This window comes from Dipodomys ordii, unplaced genomic scaffold, assembly GCF_000151885.1.
Source record: "Dipodomys ordii isolate 6190 unplaced genomic scaffold, Dord_2.0 Scaffold119, whole genome shotgun sequence".
Taxonomy (NCBI): Eukaryota; Metazoa; Chordata; class Mammalia; order Rodentia; family Heteromyidae; genus Dipodomys; species Dipodomys ordii.
Genome location: NW_012267335.1, coordinates 8208709 through 8232718, shown reverse-complemented (window position 1 = coordinate 8232718; position 24010 = coordinate 8208709). Strand labels below are relative to the sequence as shown.

Genomic DNA, 24010 nt, shown 5'->3' with positions numbered 1-24010 from the left:
TGGGTGCGCGTGTGCGCGCGTGTGTGCGCGTGTGCGCGCGCACGGGGCGGGGGCGGTCACCTCCTCCCGCCCGGGTGCTCCCCTCCCTCCCTCTCCCCGCCGCTTTGCCACCCCGGGGCCGCCGGCGCCCAACCTCCTCCCAGGCCAAGTCCCCGCCTCCTCGGGGAGGCTGGAGGGAGGGAAGGAGGGACGGAGGGCGGCGGAGGGGAGGGAGGAGGGAGACGGAGGGGGCGGGCCGGCCTGGGGGCGGACCTGAGGTCTTCTCCCCTGGCCTCCATCCCAGGCCCCGGTGAAGTTGCTTCTCCTCCGTTGCCTTGGTTACCCAGCTCCCAGGGCTGGGCGTCCCGGAGCCCTAGGGGGCTGGAGGCGGCCCAGCGGGCCGGCGGGGAGGCAGGCCTCTGAGCGGGAGCGGGGCTGAGCCTCCGACCCCCTTTTCCTCTAACCCGTGATTGCAAACGCGGCTGGCTGCGCCCAGCACAGCCTTTCTCCAGGCCCTGGAGGCCCCCAGCCCACAAGGCCTGCATTTGAATGAAGCCCTCCTGGCAGCAGCTCTCCCCCCCACCCCTGCCCGGACCCCAGTGGAGCCCAGAGCCTGGTCACCAGGCACAGGCCCTGCCACCAGCTCCCCATAGCCTGCTGCCCTCTGGGCCTTCTCCCCCAGGGACCTGGGCTGGCTTATCAAGCCTATGTTTTCCTTCCTCTTAAGATGGAGGAGAGGCAGAGCTGGGAGGCGGGCTGGGGATGGAGAGGAAGGGTTTGTGTGGGTCAAGCCAAGTTTGAACCAGAAAAGTTGGGGATGGGGAGAGGGGAAGGTGGGTTTGAGGCAGGACTGGCAGCGCCAGGCTGGGTCCAAGTCTCACATGTTACTCGCTGATTTCCCCAATATTTGTATAGCTCATTTGTATCAGAAGCACCCTGGGAAAATGAATATCAGAATACTTCTTTGAAACAGCCAACCCTTTTGCTTATTGAGCATGCTGCTTTTCTTGGGTTAACCAGAATGCGCTTGAACACTGGTGTCACTGAGAGGAGGAGAAGAGAATGCTGGGCTGACTCTGTTTCAGACAGGAGTCTATGAATCTCGGCTATGAGGGCTTTTGCATTCTCCCTTTAAAACGTGCACAGAGACATTTATTTTGACCAACATCTTTAACAGTCTTGGCAACTGCCTGGAAAACACATCATGGGCTATACATGTCTCCACTGCCCCCCCCCTCACCAGCAGGGCCCTAGGCTGAGGTCCTGGGGAAGTGCCCAGAATACCCCACACCGCCGGGACTGATCTGGTGCCTCTCTCCACAGGCACACCGTGAGCATCCAAATGCTCTTGACTTATTTATTCTTTCTCCTAGACGAAACACCAGCGGACGGAGCTCAGCTATCTAGTCGACAGACCACGCCGGGTCAACAGGTATGCACCCTCCCTTCTCTCCTGGCTCAGTGAGTGGACAGTTTGCTACCTCCCCAAAGCAGAAGGAAGCAGGTATGCTTCTCCATGCTAAAAGATAAGGTGCATGAAGTATCTTGAGTTAGGGAAGAGAAAAGGTACGACAGAGTATTTTAAAATGAGGCCAGACATAAATGCGAAGGCCACGAGGCTCCAGGACAGTCAGTTGGAAACAGAATGTTTTATCCCTGTGCAGATGGCAGCATATCTGCCGGCTGCAGTCCCTTGGTCGCTTCGGATAGTTCTTGTAACCGTTCCCACCTCAGCTCCATGTCTGCTTTGTGTGCAAGATGGAGTCAGTGCATCATCCTCAGTCTGAGGAGCTGAGTTGAAAGTGGCTGTCAGTGATGGCCTTCCCAGGACTTGGCTCTCCTGGCAGGCCGTCCTCTGCAGCGCTTCTCTGCGGCCATGTGGTGGCAGAAGAATGTCTCCACGTTTTCTTCTAACAGTGGTCTTCTCCTCCCTGCAGTTCTGCCTTCCAGGAAGCAGACATTGTGAGCTCTAAGGACAGTGGCCACGGGGACAGCGAGCAGGGAGACAGTGACCATGACGCCACCAACCGCGGCCAGTCAGCTGGTGAGTGGTGGCCACGCTGCGCCCACGCGGGCTTTCCAGTTCTGAACGGGGATGGCTGGGAAAGGTCCGGTTCCAGGCTGCTCTCTGCATCCTAAAGGCTGGAGGTTCTAGAGCTGGCATCCACCTAGACTGTCAGAGAAGAGGGGAAAGGGGGACCTGTCCTTCACAGAGCTGTGAGGGGTATCTTGCTTTTGGGATGATGATGGGGGAAATGACCTTGCCCACAGGTAGTCTTGGCTTGCTCACCTGGTCAGGTCTCCTGCCTTCACCTACCTAAGGGAGTTCCTGTTAGGTTTATTTATCAATGAGGCACAGGGGGCGAATGAGGATGACTGACCTGCGCAAGGTCACAGGGAGATAAATAGACAGCCTGAGACCAGAACTCTGGTGAGATGCTTTCCAGAGCAGTGCGCTTTGTCCATTGAGCGTGACGTGAGAGGGCCTGGTGGTTGACGTTAAGGACAGGGCTTCGGCCCTAGGCCGTCAGGACTGCTGGCCTAATAAACCTTTCATATAATAGGCGTTTTTGAACAGCGCTAGATCTCTCCATATTTCCCTTGGGGCTGTTGATCCGTCAGAAGCTGTTGATCTCGTATGTCTGTGAGTGTGACGGGAGCTGCAGTGTGCCACACAGTTTCCGTTTAGTTTTCATTTAATTTTTCTTCTCCAAGCTCGGTCTTCGCTCGTATAAGGTCTTTTATAAAAGGCAACTTAGAAGAAATTGAACACTTTCCTTGAAGTGGAAGCGATTCCACGCGCCTGGGTTCCCCTGGGCGTTGTTGCGTGTCTTCTGTGGAGAGTTGGGCTTTGGCTCCTGGCTTCTGAGTTTCCTGGGCGTGGGGTGCACGCGGAGGTGCCAAGGTAGTGCCTGTGTGTGGGTTCACTCCGTCCGGGCTGTGTTCTGCTCACCCCAGAGTGGAGTTGATTGTCACAGGAGATAGGCTCCGACTCAGGCCACACAGCCCTCCTCACGGTGCTGGGGGAGGGGGGGCCTGAGGAGTCTGAAGGGCAGTGCCCACCCCACGGTGGTGGCCTGGCAGGTGGAATCCACCTTCCTCTCCCCCCTTCCCCCCCTGGGAGGGGGCGGGTGCTGCACCATGGCTGCCTGAGCCTCGGGAAGCCGGGCAGGAGACAGGGAGCCAAGCTCAAGGCTCCCTTTATACCACCCCGAGTCATTAATATGCAGACCTAATGAGACTTGAGAGCTGCCAAGAGTGCCCGGAGGTCCCTGGCCTAGTGCGTCTCCGCACCCACTGAACAGAGAGCGTCTATTCAGAGCCCGACAACAAACCGCGCCGAGCCAGTGCGTTACACCGTGGCACAAAGCCCCTTTCATTTTTTTTTGCCCTATTTGCGGTAGATGATTTATTGTTCTCTTTTAAAAACTGTACGTTGAGAATGGATGGCGTCGATTCTTTTTCAGTCTCCAATGTAACTGTCAGTCTTTTAAAAAGTTTTCAGTCGGAATGTTTGATATAAAGGGAGCTTATCTGAGACATGTTTCTTTAGGCACATTTAGTTCTTGCCTGCTGCCTTTGAATTTTTTTTTCCTGTAGCACTATAGTCTCAATAAACATTTCAATTAGTTTAGTCCCCGAGACATAATGAGCCATAATAAACTGCCCGAGGAGAGGGGGTGGATGCCCATCGTTGTGGAGGAGCGCAGAGGAGAGGAGGAGCGGAGGAGAGGAGGATGTGTTCTCACCCCTCCGCCTCCCACGGCCATTTTGACGAGTTTGCTCTCAAGGTAGTTGAGATGCCAGTGCACGTTACTGTGCTCTGCTAAGCCGTGAAAAAGGCAGGGCGGTTTATTTTTCTATTCAAATGTTTCTCCTTTTTTCTTTCCCTCTGTCTTCAGTTCTTGGACACAGGAAAGCACTGCAGAAGGACCAGAGCTTTTCTTTATTTCAGTCACTACAGGGAGACACGTGGTGCCCTGCCCACGGTCACTGGTGTGGGGGACGGTGTAGCTCTCACCGGGAGGGGTGGTGGCGTGTTCGTGTGGGGAACCATCCTCAGGTCTAATACCCTTAATTCCATTGTCAGGACGATTGCCAGTGTTTCCTTATTTAAGTTCAAGTCCTAAATGCATTTATTTGGGAACTTTTCATAGTACTTTGAGATGTGTGTTATAAACTTCACAACAAGTAGCTATGATATTTCAAGGTGGATGAACTTGCTTCAATAAATCTGTTGCGCTGCTTGGTAACATCAGGTACTAATGACTCTCTAAAGTTTCAAAATTAGGCAAGAGAATGCATACCATGATGCGTTATTCATTCGTAGGCATCTCAAGGTTAGCGCAGAAGACCAAGTAAGCAAATCCCACTTTCCACTGCAGGCAGGAGAGTTAAATTATCAGTGAAACTGGTGTTAGAGAGCCGGTCCGGAAGGACCTCTTCTGGTGTGTTAACTCTTCCCACCTTACGCAGCGTGGCTTGGCCTTGTGTGATCATCTGCTCCGTGTTCCCTGCACTGGTTCCTTTAGGAAGAGTCCTGGTTTTGCGCTCCTCCTCTCCCCCTCCCCTTTCTACCTAGCCACGCCCCTTGCGGACCCCAGTCTTGTTCAAGCTGGCTCTGGACATCCAGGCAGCTGCCCGGGATGCCCAGGAGCCTTTCCGTGTCCCCATGAGCCTGGTCCCGATTCGGGCCTGGGCCGTCCCCCTGTGCGGACAGTGTGCCCAGGTGTAGGAGGCCCACATTAGAGTTCGTTTTGAATCTATTTTTTCTTAAGATCGTGATCCTTTAAAACATGTTGAAAAGGGGTCATGGTAGCAGGGGACTGACTGGCCTTGGTCCCGCTGGAAACAGCCAGCTCCTCCGGAGTAGGGAGCTCATCTCCCAGGGGTGCTGGCTGCTGAATTCTGAGGAGATGTGTCTCCTGCGTGGTTCAAACTCGGCTGAGAGTTTAGAACCCCGTGCCTTGAGTGTGATCAGCCGCATTACTCGGCACTCAGGGTCACCCTGGGACGACACACGCAGACATCCGTGCTCCTGCTCGGCATTGCGGCTGGAAAGTTAGCTTTCTAATAAAATTAACGTGGACCCGTTGTTCACAAAACCCTTCCTCTGGTTTCTGTTGAGTCTCCCAGCTACGGTTTGATAATGTGAGGAGACTTAGAATCAGAGCAGATATGTAAGAGAAAAATGGAGAAAACCATAAAGTTTTATAGATGATAGGTAATGATAAGATTTGGATGGATTTTAAGTTTTTGATTAAAATCTGGCCCTAGGAGATGTTTCCTAGATATAATCAGTATTGTTTAGTTTTCCATGTTCAGAATTTACAAGCAAGGCAAGAAAGTGTCTCAATAACTGGAGTGCTGTTTCCTGTAAAACTGGCACTTGGTATTTTCCTGGAGGCTTGTAACACAAGAAAGAAATATGCACATGATTTGTATTATCAGTATCATCAGGAGCCAACACACATTGAGTACAGTTCTAGCATTGTTCAGATCACAATTTGTTTTCAGTAGAACTCCCTACTTCTCACTATAAGGGACAAGTCATAAAATACGTGTTTGAAAATTTGTCTGACTGTACCGTTGTAGCCAGACCGCCCATCACATCAGCTGTCAGCAATATAGATTATTTCTGAGAACTGTAAAAAGAGACAAGTAACTGAAGTGGGAGATTTCAAACACATGTGGGGATGTTTCTTAGATTGTACCAAAACTTCCAAAGAAGGTTTGGCCTACATTTTTTGACTCTTGAAAAAATGCACAGTTTCAGTACCAAGGGAATTGGGGGGAAAATCTAGTTAACTTACTCAATGTTCAGCATTGTGTGGGAACCACAAGTGAATTTTTAAGAGCAACGTCGGTGTTACGAGTGTTTACATTTCAAGGTAAAGCAACATGCTGTATACTGTGGTCCTTTTACACAACTGAAGTTAAACATGCCTCTATTTGGTAATTACAGGGATAGTGTATTGAGTGAGAGTAAAGACAAAAGGATTGTGCTCTTTATTCATAAACCACCTTGTTGAACGGCAACTCCTTCCTACAACTACTTAAAGATCATAAACATATTTTAAAAAGGAAGAATGGCATCATGGGATAGCTCCCCAGAGTCAGGGTGGGCAAACACTATGATCTGGCCCTCAGAGTGTCTGTCTGAATGACCAATGGAAAAAAAATCATCCAGCTCATTTCTTGTTACTTATTTGAAGTTTATTGATTGATATGTTTTTCATTTTCATATCTACGTCTGATTTTTCCCCATGCAAGCAGATCTACTAGTTTGATCGATAAAACTTCTCAAATAGCAGACAAGATTCCACAGGCCTCACTTTCATTCTAGTTATAAGAAGCTGCGTGTATTTTCACTAAGGGAATTCTATTGTGAAGAATTAATCCATGAAGTAATCAAATGCACTTCGTGGATGTCATTTCCCTTCCGTCACGAGACATTGTCTTTCAGCAAAAATCTTCATATGCACAAATACTTGTTTTACATGTGTGACATGTACTCTTTGTACAGAATCTCGTCATGCAAGCTTTTCTGCATGACCTAAGGAAATTTTCACTCATTTCTAGCAATTAATTGAGAAAGACAGAATTTTTTAAAAAAGCACATACTTAAGAGAAAAAAAATACAACTGAATGGAAAATCCACATACAGGAGCATAAAATGTAAAGAACCTTCTGATACCTGGTAAAGCAGAGCCTTCTTAGTAGTTTAATACAGCTTTCTGTTGGAGACTGTAGTATTCAGAATTAGAAGAGAACGTGGGCAGAGGAAGCATGTGCTAAAGGCTTTGTGTGGTTTTATTTGGTATGTGATATTCATCTGTCCTGGGAAGAAAACTTGTATTAATTGCAAATTGTGCACCACGGCCTTCTCAACACTCAAAAGGATTGTCTTAAATACCACCAGGTCTTCAAGTGTCTTATCTTATGTTTATTTTGTAAGTAAAGAAATTGCTAATAATAATTTTGCCCACTCTTCAAGTACTGAATAGCTTCTTCTGTAAAGAAATAATAACAAAGCCCTTAGCTGGGTGCTAGTAGCTCACCCAGGAGGGTGAGCTGAGACTGATGATCATAGTTGGAAGCTAACCTTGGCAGAAAAGTCCATAAGACTCCTATCTTCAATAAGCCAGCAAAAAAGTGAGAAGTGGAGGTGTGGCTCAAGTGATAGAGCACCAATATAGAGTGAAAAGGCTAAGGGACAGTGCCCAGGCCTGAGTTCAAGCTTCAGCACCAGTACAACAGTAAAAGTTTATAGCTCATGTATAGTTTATTCTATCAAAGTAAAATAAACAGGTCTCTACCTGTGTCAGAGACATTGTCATTACCTTTTTCTTCTCTCTCTCTCCCTCCCTCTCTCCCTCACCCTCTCTCCTTTTTGCAGAGGTAGGATTAAGGCCTGAGCTTCATTCTTGGTGTCTTTCAAAACATTGATACATGCCATGCTGCTCTTAGACTCCTTAATCCCAGCTTCAGCTCACGTTTCTGCTCTTCAACAGTTCACTGCTTAGCAATTTATTTCTAGGCTTAGGCATGACAATTATCAATGGAATATTATAATCAAAGTCAGACTCAGCATTGTACATAGTTTAACTTAAAATTAAAGAAAAGTTATTACATAATGAGCTAGACAGACAAGGGGCTTGGTGCCACTTTTTGAGAAATAATATATGTAATTGGTTGTTTATAAATCAAAACCTCTTATCATAAACATAGAAATCACATAAGTTTGAAAATTATTTTGTGAATACATTAACACATACAAATACGTATAAATCAATGCATCATGAAATATTGTTGGGAGTTTAGAAGATAATTTCCTTTGAGAGCTCTTACTGTTCATGGTATTTATAGAAGTAACAATCAGGTAGGTTTGCTAGATATATACTGCTCTCTGGTTTAAAAAATACAGTTTTTCTTGATTTTGCATCTCATGGTTTATCTGTATAGGTCAGTGATTTTAGTTCAATATTATTTTAAAGCGTGTTGAATAAATAAGTTACGTTTAGAAATACAGTGAGATGCCATTTTTGTGTTCTGTGTAGTGCTACATATCAAAATGAATATCAGATACCTGGGCAGCAGTAGCTCATGCCTGTAGGAAGGCTGAGATCTGAGGATGGGAGTTTGAAGTCAGCCCAGGCAGGAAAATGTGTGAGATAAAGTACTAATAAAGTACTCAGAAAACAAACAGAAATGGTGCTGTGGCTCCAGTGGTAGAGTGCTAGCCTTGAGCACAAAGAAGCTCAGGGACAGCGCCCCAGCTCTGGCTTCAAGCCCCAGGACCAGCAAAAAAATAAAATAATAATAAAAAAGTAAACAGTGTTGTGCAGTACTAAAAAATTTGAATTCCTTGCTTAAGAAACGGGAAGAGCTTTTGTAATCATTATCGGATGACACAGGACACTTCTGTTTGTCCAACCACACAATGGAAAGTGAGGCTGTCATTTGAAGTCTTGGTACTGTGGAGTAGGAGAGCAGGCCCGTGCCGGCCGAGAGGGCTAACTGTTTACAGTGCAGATTGAGAAATAAGCTGTTTGTCAATATTATCTGCTCCTGCCTCAGATTGCTTTTGGTTACCTTGATGTTTCTAATTAGGCCATTTGTTCTGGCATTGTCTAAGGTGCTAAACAATAAATGACTTGTAATAATAGGCACCTCCAGAGAGCCAGTAAGAACTACTGTTAGAAAGCCAGCTTGCTGGGGGCTGAGAAAACACACGCGCAGCTGACCAGCCAGTGTACCGTTCTTCTTAACGCCTCCCAGTCAACGTGTTAGCCATCTTGCTGATGGATCGCAGGTCCCCCTTCAGCTCTAGCTTCTATGTCTAGAAATACCAGACATGCCATTGGGAGCACTTGGCATAGTTCTTCCACTTTGATGTCTAAGAACAGAAGCACCAGATGACGTTGGGAAGTGTGGGTTATGAGGGCTTACTTGTGATTTTTCCCTTTTTTCTTTTTTGCTATGAACCTCACAAAAGACTTTTAGAGAATCATCAGTTCATCCTGCAGATATCCTGGACATCAGTTTCAGGCCCATGTACTGCAAATAAAGACGAGTAAATAAATAAACACCCACCTCCCTCACACACACATATGTGCATATATCGTCGGAGCAAACCTTTTCCCTCTGTACCTGGGTGGTTTAGAACCCGGGTCGACCCGGCAGCTTTGCCGGTGTTTAGCTGGTGAAGAGGATGAAGTAAAGCAGCGGGCTCAGCTCCCGGGGGTTTGAGGCAGGAGCACCTCCTGAGGGCGGCAGGCCCTCCGGCGTGTGTCCACCGCATGGCGGCCCAGACCGCAGCGTGTCACAGCGTGTGTCCTTGTGCTTTCCGTGCAGGCATGGACCTCTTCTCCAACTGCACGGAGGAGTGCAAGGCCCTGGGCCACTCCGACCGGTGCTGGATGCCGTCCTTCGTCCCCTCGGACGGACGCCAGGCCGCGGACTACCGCAGCAACCTGCACGTCCCGGGCATGGACTCTGTGCCCGACACCGAGGTGTTCGAAGCTCCGGAAGCCCAGCCTGGGGCCGAGCGGTCTTTCTCCACCTTCGGCAAGGAGAAAGCCCTGCACAGCACCCTGGAGAGGAAGGAGCTGGACGGACTGCTGTCCAATACACGAGCGCCTTACAAACCACCCTATCTGAGTAAGTGTGAGCCCCGCAGTCCTGGCTGTCAGCGTGGTCGCCGTGCTGGGTGTGGGGGGATCCTAGGTGGGTTGTAGACACGGGGTAAGGTACCTTTGGGTGCAGGCAGCACTTGAGATTGGGTAGGCCAGTAGGAAAGCCCTTTCCTGCATGATTAGGGCCTCCTGGTGGACAGTGTAAAACACCAACACCTCTCCACACGTGCCACACATGTCCTGAGGGTGTGGCACCCCTGCTTAGCATCGCCGTGCAGTCCCAAGGGCTGATTTCACATAGGAGACCCTGCATCCCCAGAGATCTCATTTGCCTGACAGACGCTAGCTAGCATTCTGGCCTAAAGGCTGTGGTGCCCCAGAGGTGTCAGACACTCTGGGCTGGTCCAGACAGCAGCGAGGGGCTCCCCGCCCAAGGGGTGGGTGCGAGGCACAGCAGAGTGGAGGAATGCCGGTGGAGGCCCAGCAGCTGTCTTCTTCTGTTACTCGAGTTGATGTGCTCTGGCTCTGGCAGTCGCGGGACCCCGCTCTGGAGGAGGAGCATTGTAGACCCTGCTGTGGAGGGTTGGAGTACTTCCAGGGTTGGGGTAGACTTCCTTTGAAGTTCTCGGTAAAGAAATCCTCCCATTGGTTCTCTCCCACCCAAGAATCTGCTCAGTTAGCAGATGGGTATGTCAGATAACTCCACGCCCTGGTCTAACCACATAAATAACCCTTGAAGACGTCAAGGCTCCTGGCTCCTGGCTCAACGATGCCTCTTTCCTCCTCCATGATGTACTCCTTCATGTGAAAAACAAATGCCAGGCCACCAGCTGGAAACGACAGGTTGCAGATGTATCATTTCTTTTGTGACTAATAGAACAGCAAGGAAAGCTTTGTCTAGACAGTCTTTAAGGAGAGAACAGGGCAGGGCGTAACTGGCGGTGAGGCGCGGTGATGAGAAGGAGGGGGTGAAGGAGAATGGGTTCCCAGCTGAGCCTCGGCCTCCAGCCCGGTGATGGGAGTAGACAGGTGTGTCCACAGACGCTAAACCGGGCAGGCCACAGTGGTCACAGGGTATTTTATCAAAGAACCTGTTGAGCTTTGTCAAATAATTTACGCACACTATTTTCATGGCATAGTATAGCACCTTTGCACTTGAACCAAGTAATTTTGACTTCCTGTATGTTACTGATCTGGGCTTAGCCGGGTTGAAGTGAGGGTTGGCAATGGGAACACAAACAGGTGACTGGGAGGTAAGCTGGGCCTTGAAGTCTTCAGCTATCCACACCCACTGGGCAGCCCCAGCGGCCTCAAACCAAAGCTTTGTCAGTGAGGCCAGGAACAGCGACTTTCTCTCTTAAATTGGTGTCTGAACTTCTGTCATTTGTTATCAAAAATAAACCTTTCCCAAAATTTTAGTAGCTTAATGAAGTGCTATCTCACTTTTAAGATTTTGATTGTGTTGTAGGAATGCATCAGCAATAATCTGAAGGCAGAAAGTAAGAAGGTGTTGAGAGGGATTGAAACTTACGTTTTCGAATAACAGAAGCACTTGCTTTCCACACATTTAGTCAGGGAAATGGACTTCAAATACAATGGAGAATCAGTTGGTCTCTAACGCCTTCAATGAGCTGCTGTTTTGATGATTATACTTCAATGTAGAACTGTAATTGTAAATATCTTTTTACCGGTGGATGAACTTTCCTCTTTGATGAGAGTCACATTAACAGTAGTTGTTGATAAGACCAGATGATCATCCTGCCTCCCTCTTAGTGAAAATTCTTCTATGTGTTGAGAACCCAGACTCGTTATGTAGAATCCCGATTTCAGGAATATGGAACCTGGCAGCACAGATGCATGGTGCTAGCAACCCAAGAACTCCTCCCTGTCATATCAGACCTGTGCAGACTCATTTGTATGCTGTCAGGACATGGTGAGAAATCTACCTTTTAGTAATGGCATCTTTATTATTATTATTATTATTCATTGTCACTAGTTCACACTGCTTATCGCTTTAGATTGGTGTTAAAACATGCATGACAAATGAGCAGAAACAGACTAGTTTGTACTTAAGTTAACGGTAACTCTTCGTACATGTTTAATTGTGTTTCATGTCACTTCATATCCATGCAATTATTGTTAGGATTACTTCTTTGACCTGATTTCATAGGAGTAAGGAATTTTGTTATTTAATAGTACAAACCAGAAGCCAGCCTCTTGGACCATTTTTTCCCTCTCGTTCATACAAGTGATGTTTTTTTTTAATATTGTGTCATTTATCATCAGGAATGGAAATATTCTCATCTTCTAAATTGAAAAGCACATCCCTTATGTAATTAAAGAAGCTAAAAATTGACACCAATTACTTGCTTTTAATCAGAATGTTTAAATAATTATTGAGGTTGCTCTTCTACTTTTGCTAAACGTGCATTTAGTTTTATCATGAACATAATGTACATTTTAATGTTAGGAAAAGTAGCTGTATATTCAGCTAATTTTGCAAAACTCTAAAACAGCCTAATGAAGCTATCACTGTAATTTATACAGTAATGATGCAGAAATGGTGATACAGTTAAAATATTAATTAGACCATCATCTCTACTTGTATAACTTCCAACTTCTATCCCTAACTTGCAGTTAACTATAATAAGAAACTCTTTTATAAGGATCTTGACATATGCCCATATTAGAGTGTACTCTGTGCTGTCATCCCAGCAACTCTGGAGGCCAGGCTATGGAGGATTGCTGTTTGAAACCAGCCTTGTTAAATGTTAATGAGACTTCATGTTACCAAAGAAGCTAGTCTGATGGCCCCTGCCTGTAATCCCAGCTGTTTTGTGGACAGGAAATCAAGAAGATCACGGCTAGAGTCTGGCTCTGCCCAAAGTGGAGTGAGATCCAATTTCTGAGGAGCGGGGTATATGGGCACGCACCTGCCATTCGGGCTGGCTGGGGAGGGTAGGAGGGAAGCTGGAGCTATCACCTAGGCCTGGACCAGCACAGGAGCTTGCCTGAAAACTGACCCCACAGCAAAAGGCGCTGGTGGCCTGACTCACGCAGTAGAGGACTTCTCTAGCAAGTGGAAGACCTCAAGTTCAGACACTAGCACTGACAGAAAGTTAGGCCCATTTTAGAAATACTCCTGCATGCAGTCTTCAGTCCCTGAAGGGTGGACATAGTGTGTTTTAAAGACGTGAATCATTTGACAATTAGATGTCAGTTCTGGCCCATTGATCGGCACTTTCTGAGTTACTCATGAACACCTTTTGGTACAGTGTTACCATTTTCATCTGCTTCATCAAGAATACATTGAAAAATTAAAGAGGTAGATGATGATGTGTGGGCTACAGCCTGTATCTCAAACACCGCACTTACGATCACTGGCGAAAGTTAAATGTTGCTGTGTTTACTTTGAATTTTTATTAGAATAACATAATCATCTTAACACCAATTTGAAATATAATTAAAATTGACCATTGCTTTTATTTCTTTAAGTTATTATTTTAAGTCTGAGACAAAATATTCTCTGGAGCTTAAAAATAGCATTTCATGGGCTGGGAAGGTGGCTCAGTGGTAGAGTGCTTGCCTTGCATGCCTGAGACCCTGGGTTCGATTCCTCAGCACCATATAAGCAAAAAGAAAAAAGCCAGAAGTGGCACTGTGGCTCAAGTGGTAGAGCGCAAGCCTTGAGCTGAAGAGCTGATAGACAGCGCCCAGGCCCAGAGTTCAGGCCCCACGACCGGAACCCCCCCAAAAAATAGCATTGCATTCTTATCATCAAGATTCCAGGGATATCTTTTAGAATTATGGACATTGTATGCTTGAATTTTAGGATTATGGACATCTCTAAAAAGAGAAACTGTATCATATGTTAAAAAAAAGCCCTGGTAATTCTCAGCAAATCAGAAATATAAATAAAAGAAGATATAATTGAAAATATTATTTATGTAGTTAGAAAACCCAGATACCTAACAAGAGTGAAGGCTTTTGAGGCTGTTGTTCGATATGATCTTGGCTTTCCTGTTTGAACAGCTTCTGCATACTGTCAGTGAATGAATGAGTGTCCGATTTCAGTACATCTAAATCCCTCATTAATAAAGCCATAAAATCATTACTTGGAAATTTGCTATTTTTTTCCCAGAAAACATAACCAATCCCTTGATTCTGGACATGATCAGGAGATCACATGCTATTTTGTCTGAAATATACTTGTGAAAAAAGCTTTTACTCAAAGTGTCATCTAATAGTACAGTGAAAATAGCACCACTGTAATGATTTAACTATTTCTAAATCTGTGGAATTTTCTAGAATCCTCAGACCAGAGTGAACTATTTATGAGACAGTGCTGGTAACTTCATGTCAAGCAACACAGTATACCAAAATTTCCCTCTTGCTGTCTTATTTTGTTTCACCAGCTTTTGTGTTCTTTTGAAATCTTACAAGTATTATAACCTATTGTAACAAGAAAAGAGACGTCAAACACTTAACCCATTATGTAATCCATGGCGGGGAGTTCGCCTGTGTCCCTCCGTGAACTTCGTTTTGGGAGAGATCTTGCAGGCATCTGTCTATGCGATGTGGACCGAGTCTTCAGTTGGTTGGAATTGTAGAGCACGCTTTGTTTGATAACATTGCTCCCAGTCTCTTCACTATTTCAGTCTGCTTCTGTGAGATTCTTCTAGAGGGACGAGCAGTTTTTGACATAATAATTAATGGTGTTATTGATACGCATTGCTCCTGTGCACCTCTGCCGGCCGGGGGTCCTCTCGGGGAGGTGTCTTAACTTGTTTACCGCTAGATTCGTGAACCTAAATTTCCTATTTTCTTAGTGTGTCTCTGGCCGCAAATCTCTTGTCTTAGAATCACACTAGTTATTCCACTTTTCCATTAACTTCCTGTATTCGGGGATTATGATTAAATCTCTTACAATCAAAATAGTTTACTCACCTCGGCCCCAGGAGAAGAAAGCAGAGGACAGCAGGAGCTGGAGCTCCTGTGCTGTGCGCGCCCACAGCTGCGGTTTCCTGCTTGGCACGTGGTCTTGTAACACAGCTCTGAAATGGCGATCTGTGCACAGTGCCCATCCCTCCTCCATTGCCCGATGTTGATGCTAGTCTGCAGCGCCTTGTCACTCTAGTTACAGAAGATAATGCCATTTTATTTTGCTTCTTCTTTACTGGCTGGGGTAATGATCTATCTCAACTAATCTGATTTACGTACAAGTTATAAAAATCTAACAGGATGCAGATAGGAAGCAGCTGTCCATTTCCTGTCCACACAGCCATCCATTTCTGCTGGCATTTGTTTTGTACTTACTTAGGCCTCAGTACTTTTAGCTCCTATCATGTCGGATCTGGCCTCCTAAGGGGTTTGAAATTAATTACAACCAAGAAAGTCTGTCTCCTGTGTTGAAAAGTATTTCCATAGTTTGTGGAGCCAACAGACTTACCTTTGTGGGCCTGTGCAAGAGACAGAGGGTTAAGACACAAGACCACATTTTGGTCATTTGGATATGGCTTATCCAAACCGTTGTAAAGATGACGATGATGTACGGGAACATTCTCACTAATTATAAACTCTACCAAAATACGTGTCTTCCGTGTTCCCGTTGATCCCGGGGTACAGGTGCTGGCTGCCCAGCTCTGCGCACTGCACCTGCCAAGGTGCACACGAGACCACACGCAGCGCGAGACCACGCACAGACAGGCGGCTGGCACTCGCTCACCATCCCTCCGGCTCCTGTGCACACACGTGCACACACAAGTGCTCGCACGGTGCAGCAAACCTTTGTGCCTTGAAAATATTTTTTTTGATGCTGCTATGTGTTTTAAATTAGTTGAATTCTCAATGATACGACTTCTCGATTGGTTCCACGTTTCTTTATATTAATTAATTTGTGTCTTAGCACTTTCGTGTCTCCCTTCTGTGCCCTGTTTCTGAGGCTCGTTTCTGTGCTGTGTGACAGCAGCCTCACGCACGGCCCTCACCGTGCACACACGTGGTTTTATGGAGGTAATAGGTACATAGGTTCTCTAGGTTGAGTCACTTTCATGTCTTATTTATTCCCACATACGTGTTATCTGTTTATGTGGCTCTTAATTATCATGGTGAGCTCATGTGAATAGGCACAAATAAAATATTGTCACTTAAAAGTATACAGAGTTATGCAGTGACTCACACCTGTAACCCTAGCTGCTTGGGAGGCTGAGATCTGATTACAATTCAAAGCCAGCCAAATCAGAGAATCCTGTGAAACTCTTTATCTCCAACTAACTACCAAAAAACACAGAAGTGCTCACATGATAGAGCACTAGCCTTGAGCACAAGGCCAAGAACTAGCACACACAAACACACCCAGAGTATAAAGAGAAAATGACACATAAAAATTTTTTATTTAGTGTCTTACTGTCCTCTACTCTGTTGGGTTGTTGACAATGGAAGGGAAGATATTTCACACGTATTTTTCACTTTGTTGACTTCAAATTTAGCACATTAAGAACCTAGATGCTTCATTTTGTTGAGTTAGCATCTTGCATGTTAATTTTACATACTTCATTTTATATTTCAGAGCATTTCCATCCTCTTTCTTGTTTTGTACATTGGAAGTAAGCACATGCAAGCAATTTTCCATCACACAAGCCCTCAACAGAAGATTCTCAATTAAAATATAACTAGAATTATTCAATGGAAAGGAATATCTGCTTGGGAATTTTTCCTGCCTCATCACACTGAAGAATTATGAGTCAAAATACAAATGTGATAACTCATAAAGATACTGTAAATGAGTATGGAATATACAAACTGAATTGCCTATAAATCTAATTAAATGTTATGGAATACTCAATGTGCTAGTTTTTCATTTTTTGTTTTGGTGGGGATGGTGAGTCTGCTAAAATACTTTTTAGAGGAATCCTATAGCATCATTTATATAAAGTAGGTTGGAAACCATTTTGGACTGTGATATTTATTGTTTTAAGGTTAAGTCGTATGAATGAGGGAGCTCTGAAGTCTGTACTTTGTACAATTCCAATGGTTATGTAGAGGAAAAACATATTCAAGTTTCATACTGAGGCCCAAGAAGTCTTTCCCAATCCTGCAATGCGTTTAGATCAGGAGAGGATGTGCAACATCACTGGGTCACAGCACACAATTACTACTATACATGGTCTACTCAAACTGTACGGCCCAAGTTACACAGGCAAGAGCAATTGTACATACATTAAATATTGCATATTCAGTATGAATATATTACATATGTTAGATAGCAACTGACTTAGCCATATTCTCTTTTTAGAGATGCATTTATTAGCTATATAAATTATATTAACTAAACGGCTAAAGGTATACTATTTAATCTGAACATTGATCATGTTCATATACATGACCATAATATGTACTTGTATCGTATAATGTATAATGGAGTGATAACCTACTAATTGATAGCTTTGAGTTTGAAAAGTGGTTCTCTTTCTTTCTTCTACTTTCATGAGTCAGTCACATGCATATACTCACATGTGTCCCATACCGAAACATGATATTTTAATCTACTGTTTGCTAATAGCTACATCCATAATTTTCAGAGGAGGAACATATGAGGTGTTAAGTACATTATTTTCCTTATGGCTACTTTGTCGTCGGACTTCGTGAGCTTGGCCACAGGAAGCTTGTGGAGAGGCCAGGAAGTCCATTTCAGTCCCTCTCTCTGTTACTGAAGGTCAGAATTTAACTTCTTAAGGGCGACAGATTAGTCAGGATTCCTGCACAGGAGCTAGATTTCTGGTTCTATGTTATGTGTTTCAAGGAAGGTAATAGTTTTATTGCAAGAAAAAAAGCATTAGTTTATCAGTGAAAACTAAATATTCCTTTAATCTACAAAAGCATATTTGTAAATGTTTTCTTTGGGGGGGAGGGTGGGTCATAATTTGTAAATAAGTGTCTTTTTAAAACACCTATACATAGAAGTAATCCAGAAAGTCATAGATAAGTACAATCAGTTGCTGGTTTAATTTGTAACCCTTGGGGTGAGGAAGTGGCTGGGCCCCTTCTTGAAGGCCGGCCTTCCGTTAGCTTCCTGACGGGATGTACCACAAAGCGCACAGCAGACAGGGTTTTGGTCCAGGAAGTTTTCATCTACATCACATGCTTCAGTACGCCGAAGTCTGGCTGTCACACATAGGTTTAATTTAAAGGGTAGTAGGTAGGAGGGGTCTCCAAAATGTCACAGCTAGTAAGTCGTTTGTCTGTTGCTGTTTATGCTTAGAGACTGTGTAGAAAATGCAGTGGGCTAACCCAATAGAGCAATTTCGAGGTTTATTTTCTGTAGAATTGTACATCAGATGATTATGTTAGAGAGGGTAATCCAGATATGTTTTGGTAGCTTTGTACTGGTTTGTGATTTATCTCAATCTTTTTTAATAAAAGCAATGGTTACAAAAAATATTATGTAGCATCTCCAGAGTCCTATTTTAAGTTGTGATTTAAAATATTTTACTGTGGTGTGCTGATCAAGCCTACACACACACACACACACACACACACACACGTGCGCACGCACACACACACACATACAAAGACACTAGCACACTGCACACTTCATGCTTCACATCAATTCCTGGCTGGATTTTCTCCAAACACTGACGCAACTTCCCTTGCTCTTCGATGTTTCAAACACTCAGAAATCCCACGGTTACATTTACTAATATTTCATCTTGCGTTTGTTAAAGCTAAGGATTACTTTAACACAAGAATAATCTCTCTCTTTGAAAATGACTTCACAATCATTGTTTACTTATTGTCAGAATTCCTGTGACTTTCTCACTATCGGTGCTTGCAATTTGCTTGATTCATGGTTGCACAGCTCCAAAGGAAGCTACAAATGCTTGTTTTTTGTTTTTTCAAATTTTCTTAAGATACAATATGTCCATAGATGACTATAAAAATAGCTGGAGAATTTTTTTTGAAATTAGAACACATAGGTTATCGGTGATGAAGACATTTCTAGGTACTGCGAAACCTTAGAAGTATTGCATGAAGTCTGTCATTCTACCTGCTGTTTCTAGTCCCTGGAGTTAGTGGGATTCTGGTCTTAACAAGAGATTATTTTGTCTGCTTTTAAAATTTCATATGGCTGCAATCAACGAGTGTTTTGAGTGTTTTGAGTTCCTTGACATTTTAACACCCAAATATCTCTTTAGTAATATTAGGAAAGCCATTGTAGAATGGGATATACAGAGATGCATGAGCTACAAAGACATCTGAGTTAGTGGGTGTGCTGTTTTGGCTGTGATTCTTGGTATTTGTATGTGTGTGTGTTGTATTTAGAATAGACCATGTAAAATGCTTAAAACTTGTCTTTCTTAATGATAGACACATTATCTTTGGTTGACTTAATTGTTTGAGAACCAAAAAGATAACGAAATATGTTTCTGTTACCTTGAATTCTGAGAGTGGAGCCGTGGCCTTGTCGATGCGCCTTTCTTGATTGTCTGAGTCCCAAGTAGAGCATGGGGGAGGACTGTGACCTTGATGCTAACAAGGAGACTTTAAATAAAGAAATGAACAGTTTGGAAATCAGCACATCTAAAACGTGTTAAAAATGATTGAGAAACTGTGAAGTGAGCAGAAAAGAGGAGAGGTGATGTAATACCCTTCAAGCAGAAACAAGTGCCACCCCAGCCAGAGGAGCTGCCTGCGGGGTCATAGTCCCTTAGACAGGGTGGGACCTGTCTCGCACTGGTTTTGGCTCCTGGAGACATTGTGCCTGGAATCTCTAAGCTCTGCCCCTGGGTGCGGCCCTGGGAGTCGGGGCAGGGGGGGAGGAAAAGGGAGGTTGGGGGGGTTGTCTTTCCCCCCCATTCCCCCCCATACAGGCCCAGGGTCACTTGAATTGCCAGCACTGCTCTGCTGAAGCTGACCTAGCACAGGAGGGTCCCCCGCCCTTCGGCCTGGAGAACCATGTGGCTTTGCCCGTGCCATCCCTTTCTGTGTCTCCGTGGGCCACTGCTTCCCTTTCTTCCTTTAGTATTTGGAAGAGGAAGAACGTCAGTTTCCTAAAGTCTTTCTTTCACAGCTTACACAATGAATTTCAATGGCGTATACAGTGTCCAGAACAAAAAATTAAGAAATCACAGTCGTAGGAAGAGCCGTGGGAATTTGTGCAGAGGGCAGAAGTTGAGCGTTCAAATGTCAGTGACGCTACATAAATATGCAGCCGATATCGAGAATTGTGTATATTAAAGGCACAGGCCAGCATGTGAAGATGATCTGTAGTTCACAAAGCGCAGACACACGAGTAGAGGTTTAAAATGCCGGGCTTTGTCAAGCACTGGCTCTTCCTGTTAGTCTGATTTAGGAGTTGGCACTTTTTGTAGCATGTTATCTTTTGCCGAGTTTAAGGAACCCCCCCGCCATTGTCAGAATGGAACAGCTTATAGTTAAATGATGCGACCATCATTTCTGTTCCCAGTCACCTGACCCTTGCCACCCTTACGTGTCGCAGTTCTCGGACCCTTTATCCCACATGGTGATATTTACATTTAGATTGAGAATCTATTAAAAGGTAGCTTTATGTTGGTAATGAGGAAGCTTAATCAGGACTTTAGAAAAAATAAACTGAGAAGGAAAATAATTGAATCCAGAACTAGCAAAATGTGAGTGCCAAATTTTATACGAACAGTGTTCGATGCATGCTGGACATGCAGCTTGTACATATGATAAAGGAAATGATACAGCAAAATGACCAAATTCCCCAAATGGTTGAAAGTTCTCTGTGCTCATCAAAGAAGCATCTCAGATAAAACTGAGGAAACACAGGCTGTGTAAAACATTCTGAAGTTAGATACGTGCACAGTGTTCTATAATTATAAGTCTGTTCATGATTACATGATCGTACTAATTTCACATGGGCAAAAGGACTGCTTTGAAGTAGACAATTGCAGAAATGCTTCCTGTTGACAAAGTGAAGTAAAGTTGGATTCCCTAGAGCTTAAATTATACTAAAGATTTTGGTGATTTATATTGCTAAATCTTACAGAACGATGTGGCTGGTTATTTGTAAGTTATAACAACAAAATACTCAGTCATTCTGATTACTGGGATTAAAATAGTAATTCCAATATGTCTTATTTTTTAGGGAACATGATAGGCTCTCACAATTAATGTTTCAGTTTATTAACACGATCCTGGCTAAATCCTTCACTGCATTGTAATTCTCTGTAGAAATTATGTTTTCCCAATGCTTATAGCATGTGTGCTCTGCCTACATTGGAGAAGGAGTAGCTTCCTTTTAAATTGAAGTTATGGAGGGCAGGTGATACTGTTCTGAATTTCATTGTAGATCTCAGTCCATTTTCTAATGCTTGAAAAATTTTCATGTTTATCTTATTTTCTGTTCTAATGTGTGAAGGCTATCAATAGATTATATTATTTTCAGTGCTATTACTTATTATATAGGTCTCTCGTAGCACAGTTTAAAACTAAAGAGAAATTAAAGACAGCCATTCTTAGTGCCTCAGGTCTTCCCAACATTGTGTACGTAGAACGGTGTGATGGCCTTCAACCAGGCTCTCCATTGGACACCAAGCTACTCTAGGTTTTTAAGTTCCTTTTTCTTTGACCTGGAATCACATTACACAGATGTTCTCAAGGCCTGGAGTATAAGAAAATGACTAATGCTCCTGAACTTACTGCCGACTGATGTCTCAGTAAGATCATTAAAGTAACTGAAAATCAGCTGTCGGTAGGTAAACTGAGATACTCCCAAGAGAACTCACGGGAACCTTAGAAATATCGTTAGAAGTCTGGTTGAGAATGTAGAAGAAACAAGGTCTCTGATGGCTGGTGATCTCCTGTGCCCGGCGTGGCCCTGCTCTGTAAGAGAGAAGTTTAGGAGCCTTCCCACCTGCCTGCACTGTGTCATTCATGTGTCGGCCCCACCCACCTGAACATGCACAGGCACTGTTGGCAGCGACACTTTCCTTCTCTTCCAACCCTCTGCAAGCCTCCAGCCCTCCATTCAGGTAGAATTTTTAGTACACACACACACACATACACACACACACACACGCGTATGTGTATAAGCCAGTATGTGCATATTATAGTACATAAAGTTTGCAACCCACTCACCAGGTTAAATTGTGATATTCTTAGTAAAGACCTGAAAAATTCTCCATTTCGGTATTTTCAGAATATTGGTTTTCCCAAGCATTTTCCATTCTGACTTTATTATTATAGCTTTGCAACTCTTATCTTTAGAACAGTTTTTTTTTAATTTATTTTTTCCTCAAAGAACACATTTGCTTCTTTTGGACTCCTGGCTGCAAAGGGTGTACCAGATGTTTATAGTTTGTAGTTTGCAATTTGAGTGTTTGAACGTCTGACTGATGTTTTTAGTTCCCTGCCCCAGGAAAAATGTGGTCAGGGGAAGAGATCTTTCTGCTTTGGAACAGCCTACAGTCTTCTGAAAGATATTACTGTGTGATCAGCCTTACCAATTTCCTGTCTATAACATAGATTTGCAAACGCTCATTGTGGAGATCACATTGTTTGACATATTTAGGTAAAGTACCTGGTCCAGGGAAGTACTGATGAGGTGTTAGAGGCAACACTATATTCAGTTAAAACCACAATAATAACATCAGTCTAAGTATAGACACAATTAAAATTCTGGGCTTAAATTGATGTAATTATGCTCTTTCTCTTCAACTCCCAGAGAAAAACCAGAGTCCTACTGTGCTTCCCACAGTACATCACTATTTTACATCCACAGTGAATACGGTCTTTCACAGAGCACATTTAAAAAACACACTATCTTAGTTTTCTCCTCTTTACACATTAAGTCAATAGGCCAGATGTCAGACTCAGATGTGGGAGGGGAGGACAGGTTGAGCTTCTTTAGTTTTGTGACAGTGTTAGCCACTGAGCACAACTGTAACTGGAAATGTCACAGCCCCATTTCCCCTAATGCGTGAGTCTACCTACAGAGAGTGAACGTATTTGTACAGCAAACAGCAAAAATGATCTGACACAGAATACTCCTAACAGATTTTAGAAGGAAACACATCGCATTGGGCAGGAGAAGAGCTGTGACAGAGCACTCAGACATCATCACACGGATGTCCGTGCAGTTAGATGCTTCTACTGTGGACAGGCTCATTTGCCCTTGAGGGGTGACCTCCAGCCTTAAAGGAGGCGTTCCCATCCCAAACACCTCTCGACAGGGAGACAGGGACTCTCGTGTGTCCAAGCGGTGAAAATTGGGGAAAATTGGTACTGGTGTCTGCAATTAGATCAGTGTGGGTACACCTAACAGCCCAGACATTTTCCTGTTCTTCTCTTTCTTACTAAATGAAATCTGATCTAATATACCATCTTCTTTCAGCCTGATGTCTGTGTTCCTGAGCCTTTGTCTTTCAAAATGACACCTACCAAAGAGTCTTAGAGCCACTACCAAGCCTCCTGCAGCCGCACACATTACTCTCTGCTTATAGTTTATTCTTAAATTTTATAATTCTGTGTGTTTTCTGACTTGCAACTTCTGCTTTGAAAACATCATCATTTTGTCTGAATCACATGATACCTGACAAAAAATTCCAGTCCCCAATTTGTTTTCAAGAGTCACAATGTTCTCATTTTCTACAACCACTTCTTATAGGAGAACAAAACTTTCTCATTTTCTTATAAATTGATCAAGCTTCCTGCGCTTAGCACGCTGTCTACAACTCTGAAAGGAATGGAACAATAAAACAGACTTCACAGTTTTTATATGAAAGATGCTGTGGGTGGCACTGACATTGTCAGCCAGAGTTACAATTGCTTCCTCTCCACAGAAACTGCTGGTTTTCAGTGATTCTGTATTTGTTTAGATTTTTTTCATTTATTAACAAAGGAAGAAGAGATTTATTAGAATAGGATGCATTTGGTGATATTAGTCAGAATAGGATGTATTCGGTGATATTAGTCAGAATAGGATGTATTTGGTGATATTTGTCAGAATATTATGCATTTGGTGCTGTTTGTCAGAATAGGATGCATTTGGCCATGTTTGTCAGAATAGGATGCATTTGGCCATGTTTGTCAGAATAGGATGCATTTGGGGCTGCTTGTCAGAATAGGATGCATTTGGTGATTTCGTCAGAATAGCATGCATTTGGTGATTTTGTCAGAATAGGATGTTTGGTGCTGTTTGTCAGAATAGACTGTGTTTGGTGCTGTTTGTCAGAATAGGATGCATTTGGTGCTGGTTGTCAGAATAGGATGCATTTGGTGGTATTAGTCAGAATAGGATGCATTTGGTGCTGGTTGTCAGAATAGGATGCATTTGGTGGTATTAGTCAGAATAGGCTGTGTTTGGTGCTGTTTGTCAGAATAGGATGCATTTGGTGGTATTAGTCAGA

General features: G+C 44.1%; 1 protein-coding gene across 1 annotated transcript in view; it reads left to right on the top strand.

Moving 5' to 3' along the window:
* The window catches only part of Pcdh10 (protocadherin 10), a 77700-nt gene that overhangs the window by 30728 nt on the left and 22962 nt on the right, over positions 1-24010 (top strand). Inside the window, exons 8-10 of the mRNA XM_013029512.1 lie at positions 1353-1411; positions 1917-2023; positions 9337-9642. Coding sequence (XP_012884966.1) covers positions 1353-1411; positions 1917-2023; positions 9337-9642 — 472 coding nt within the window. The remainder of the gene's footprint in view (positions 1-1352; positions 1412-1916; positions 2024-9336; positions 9643-24010) is intronic.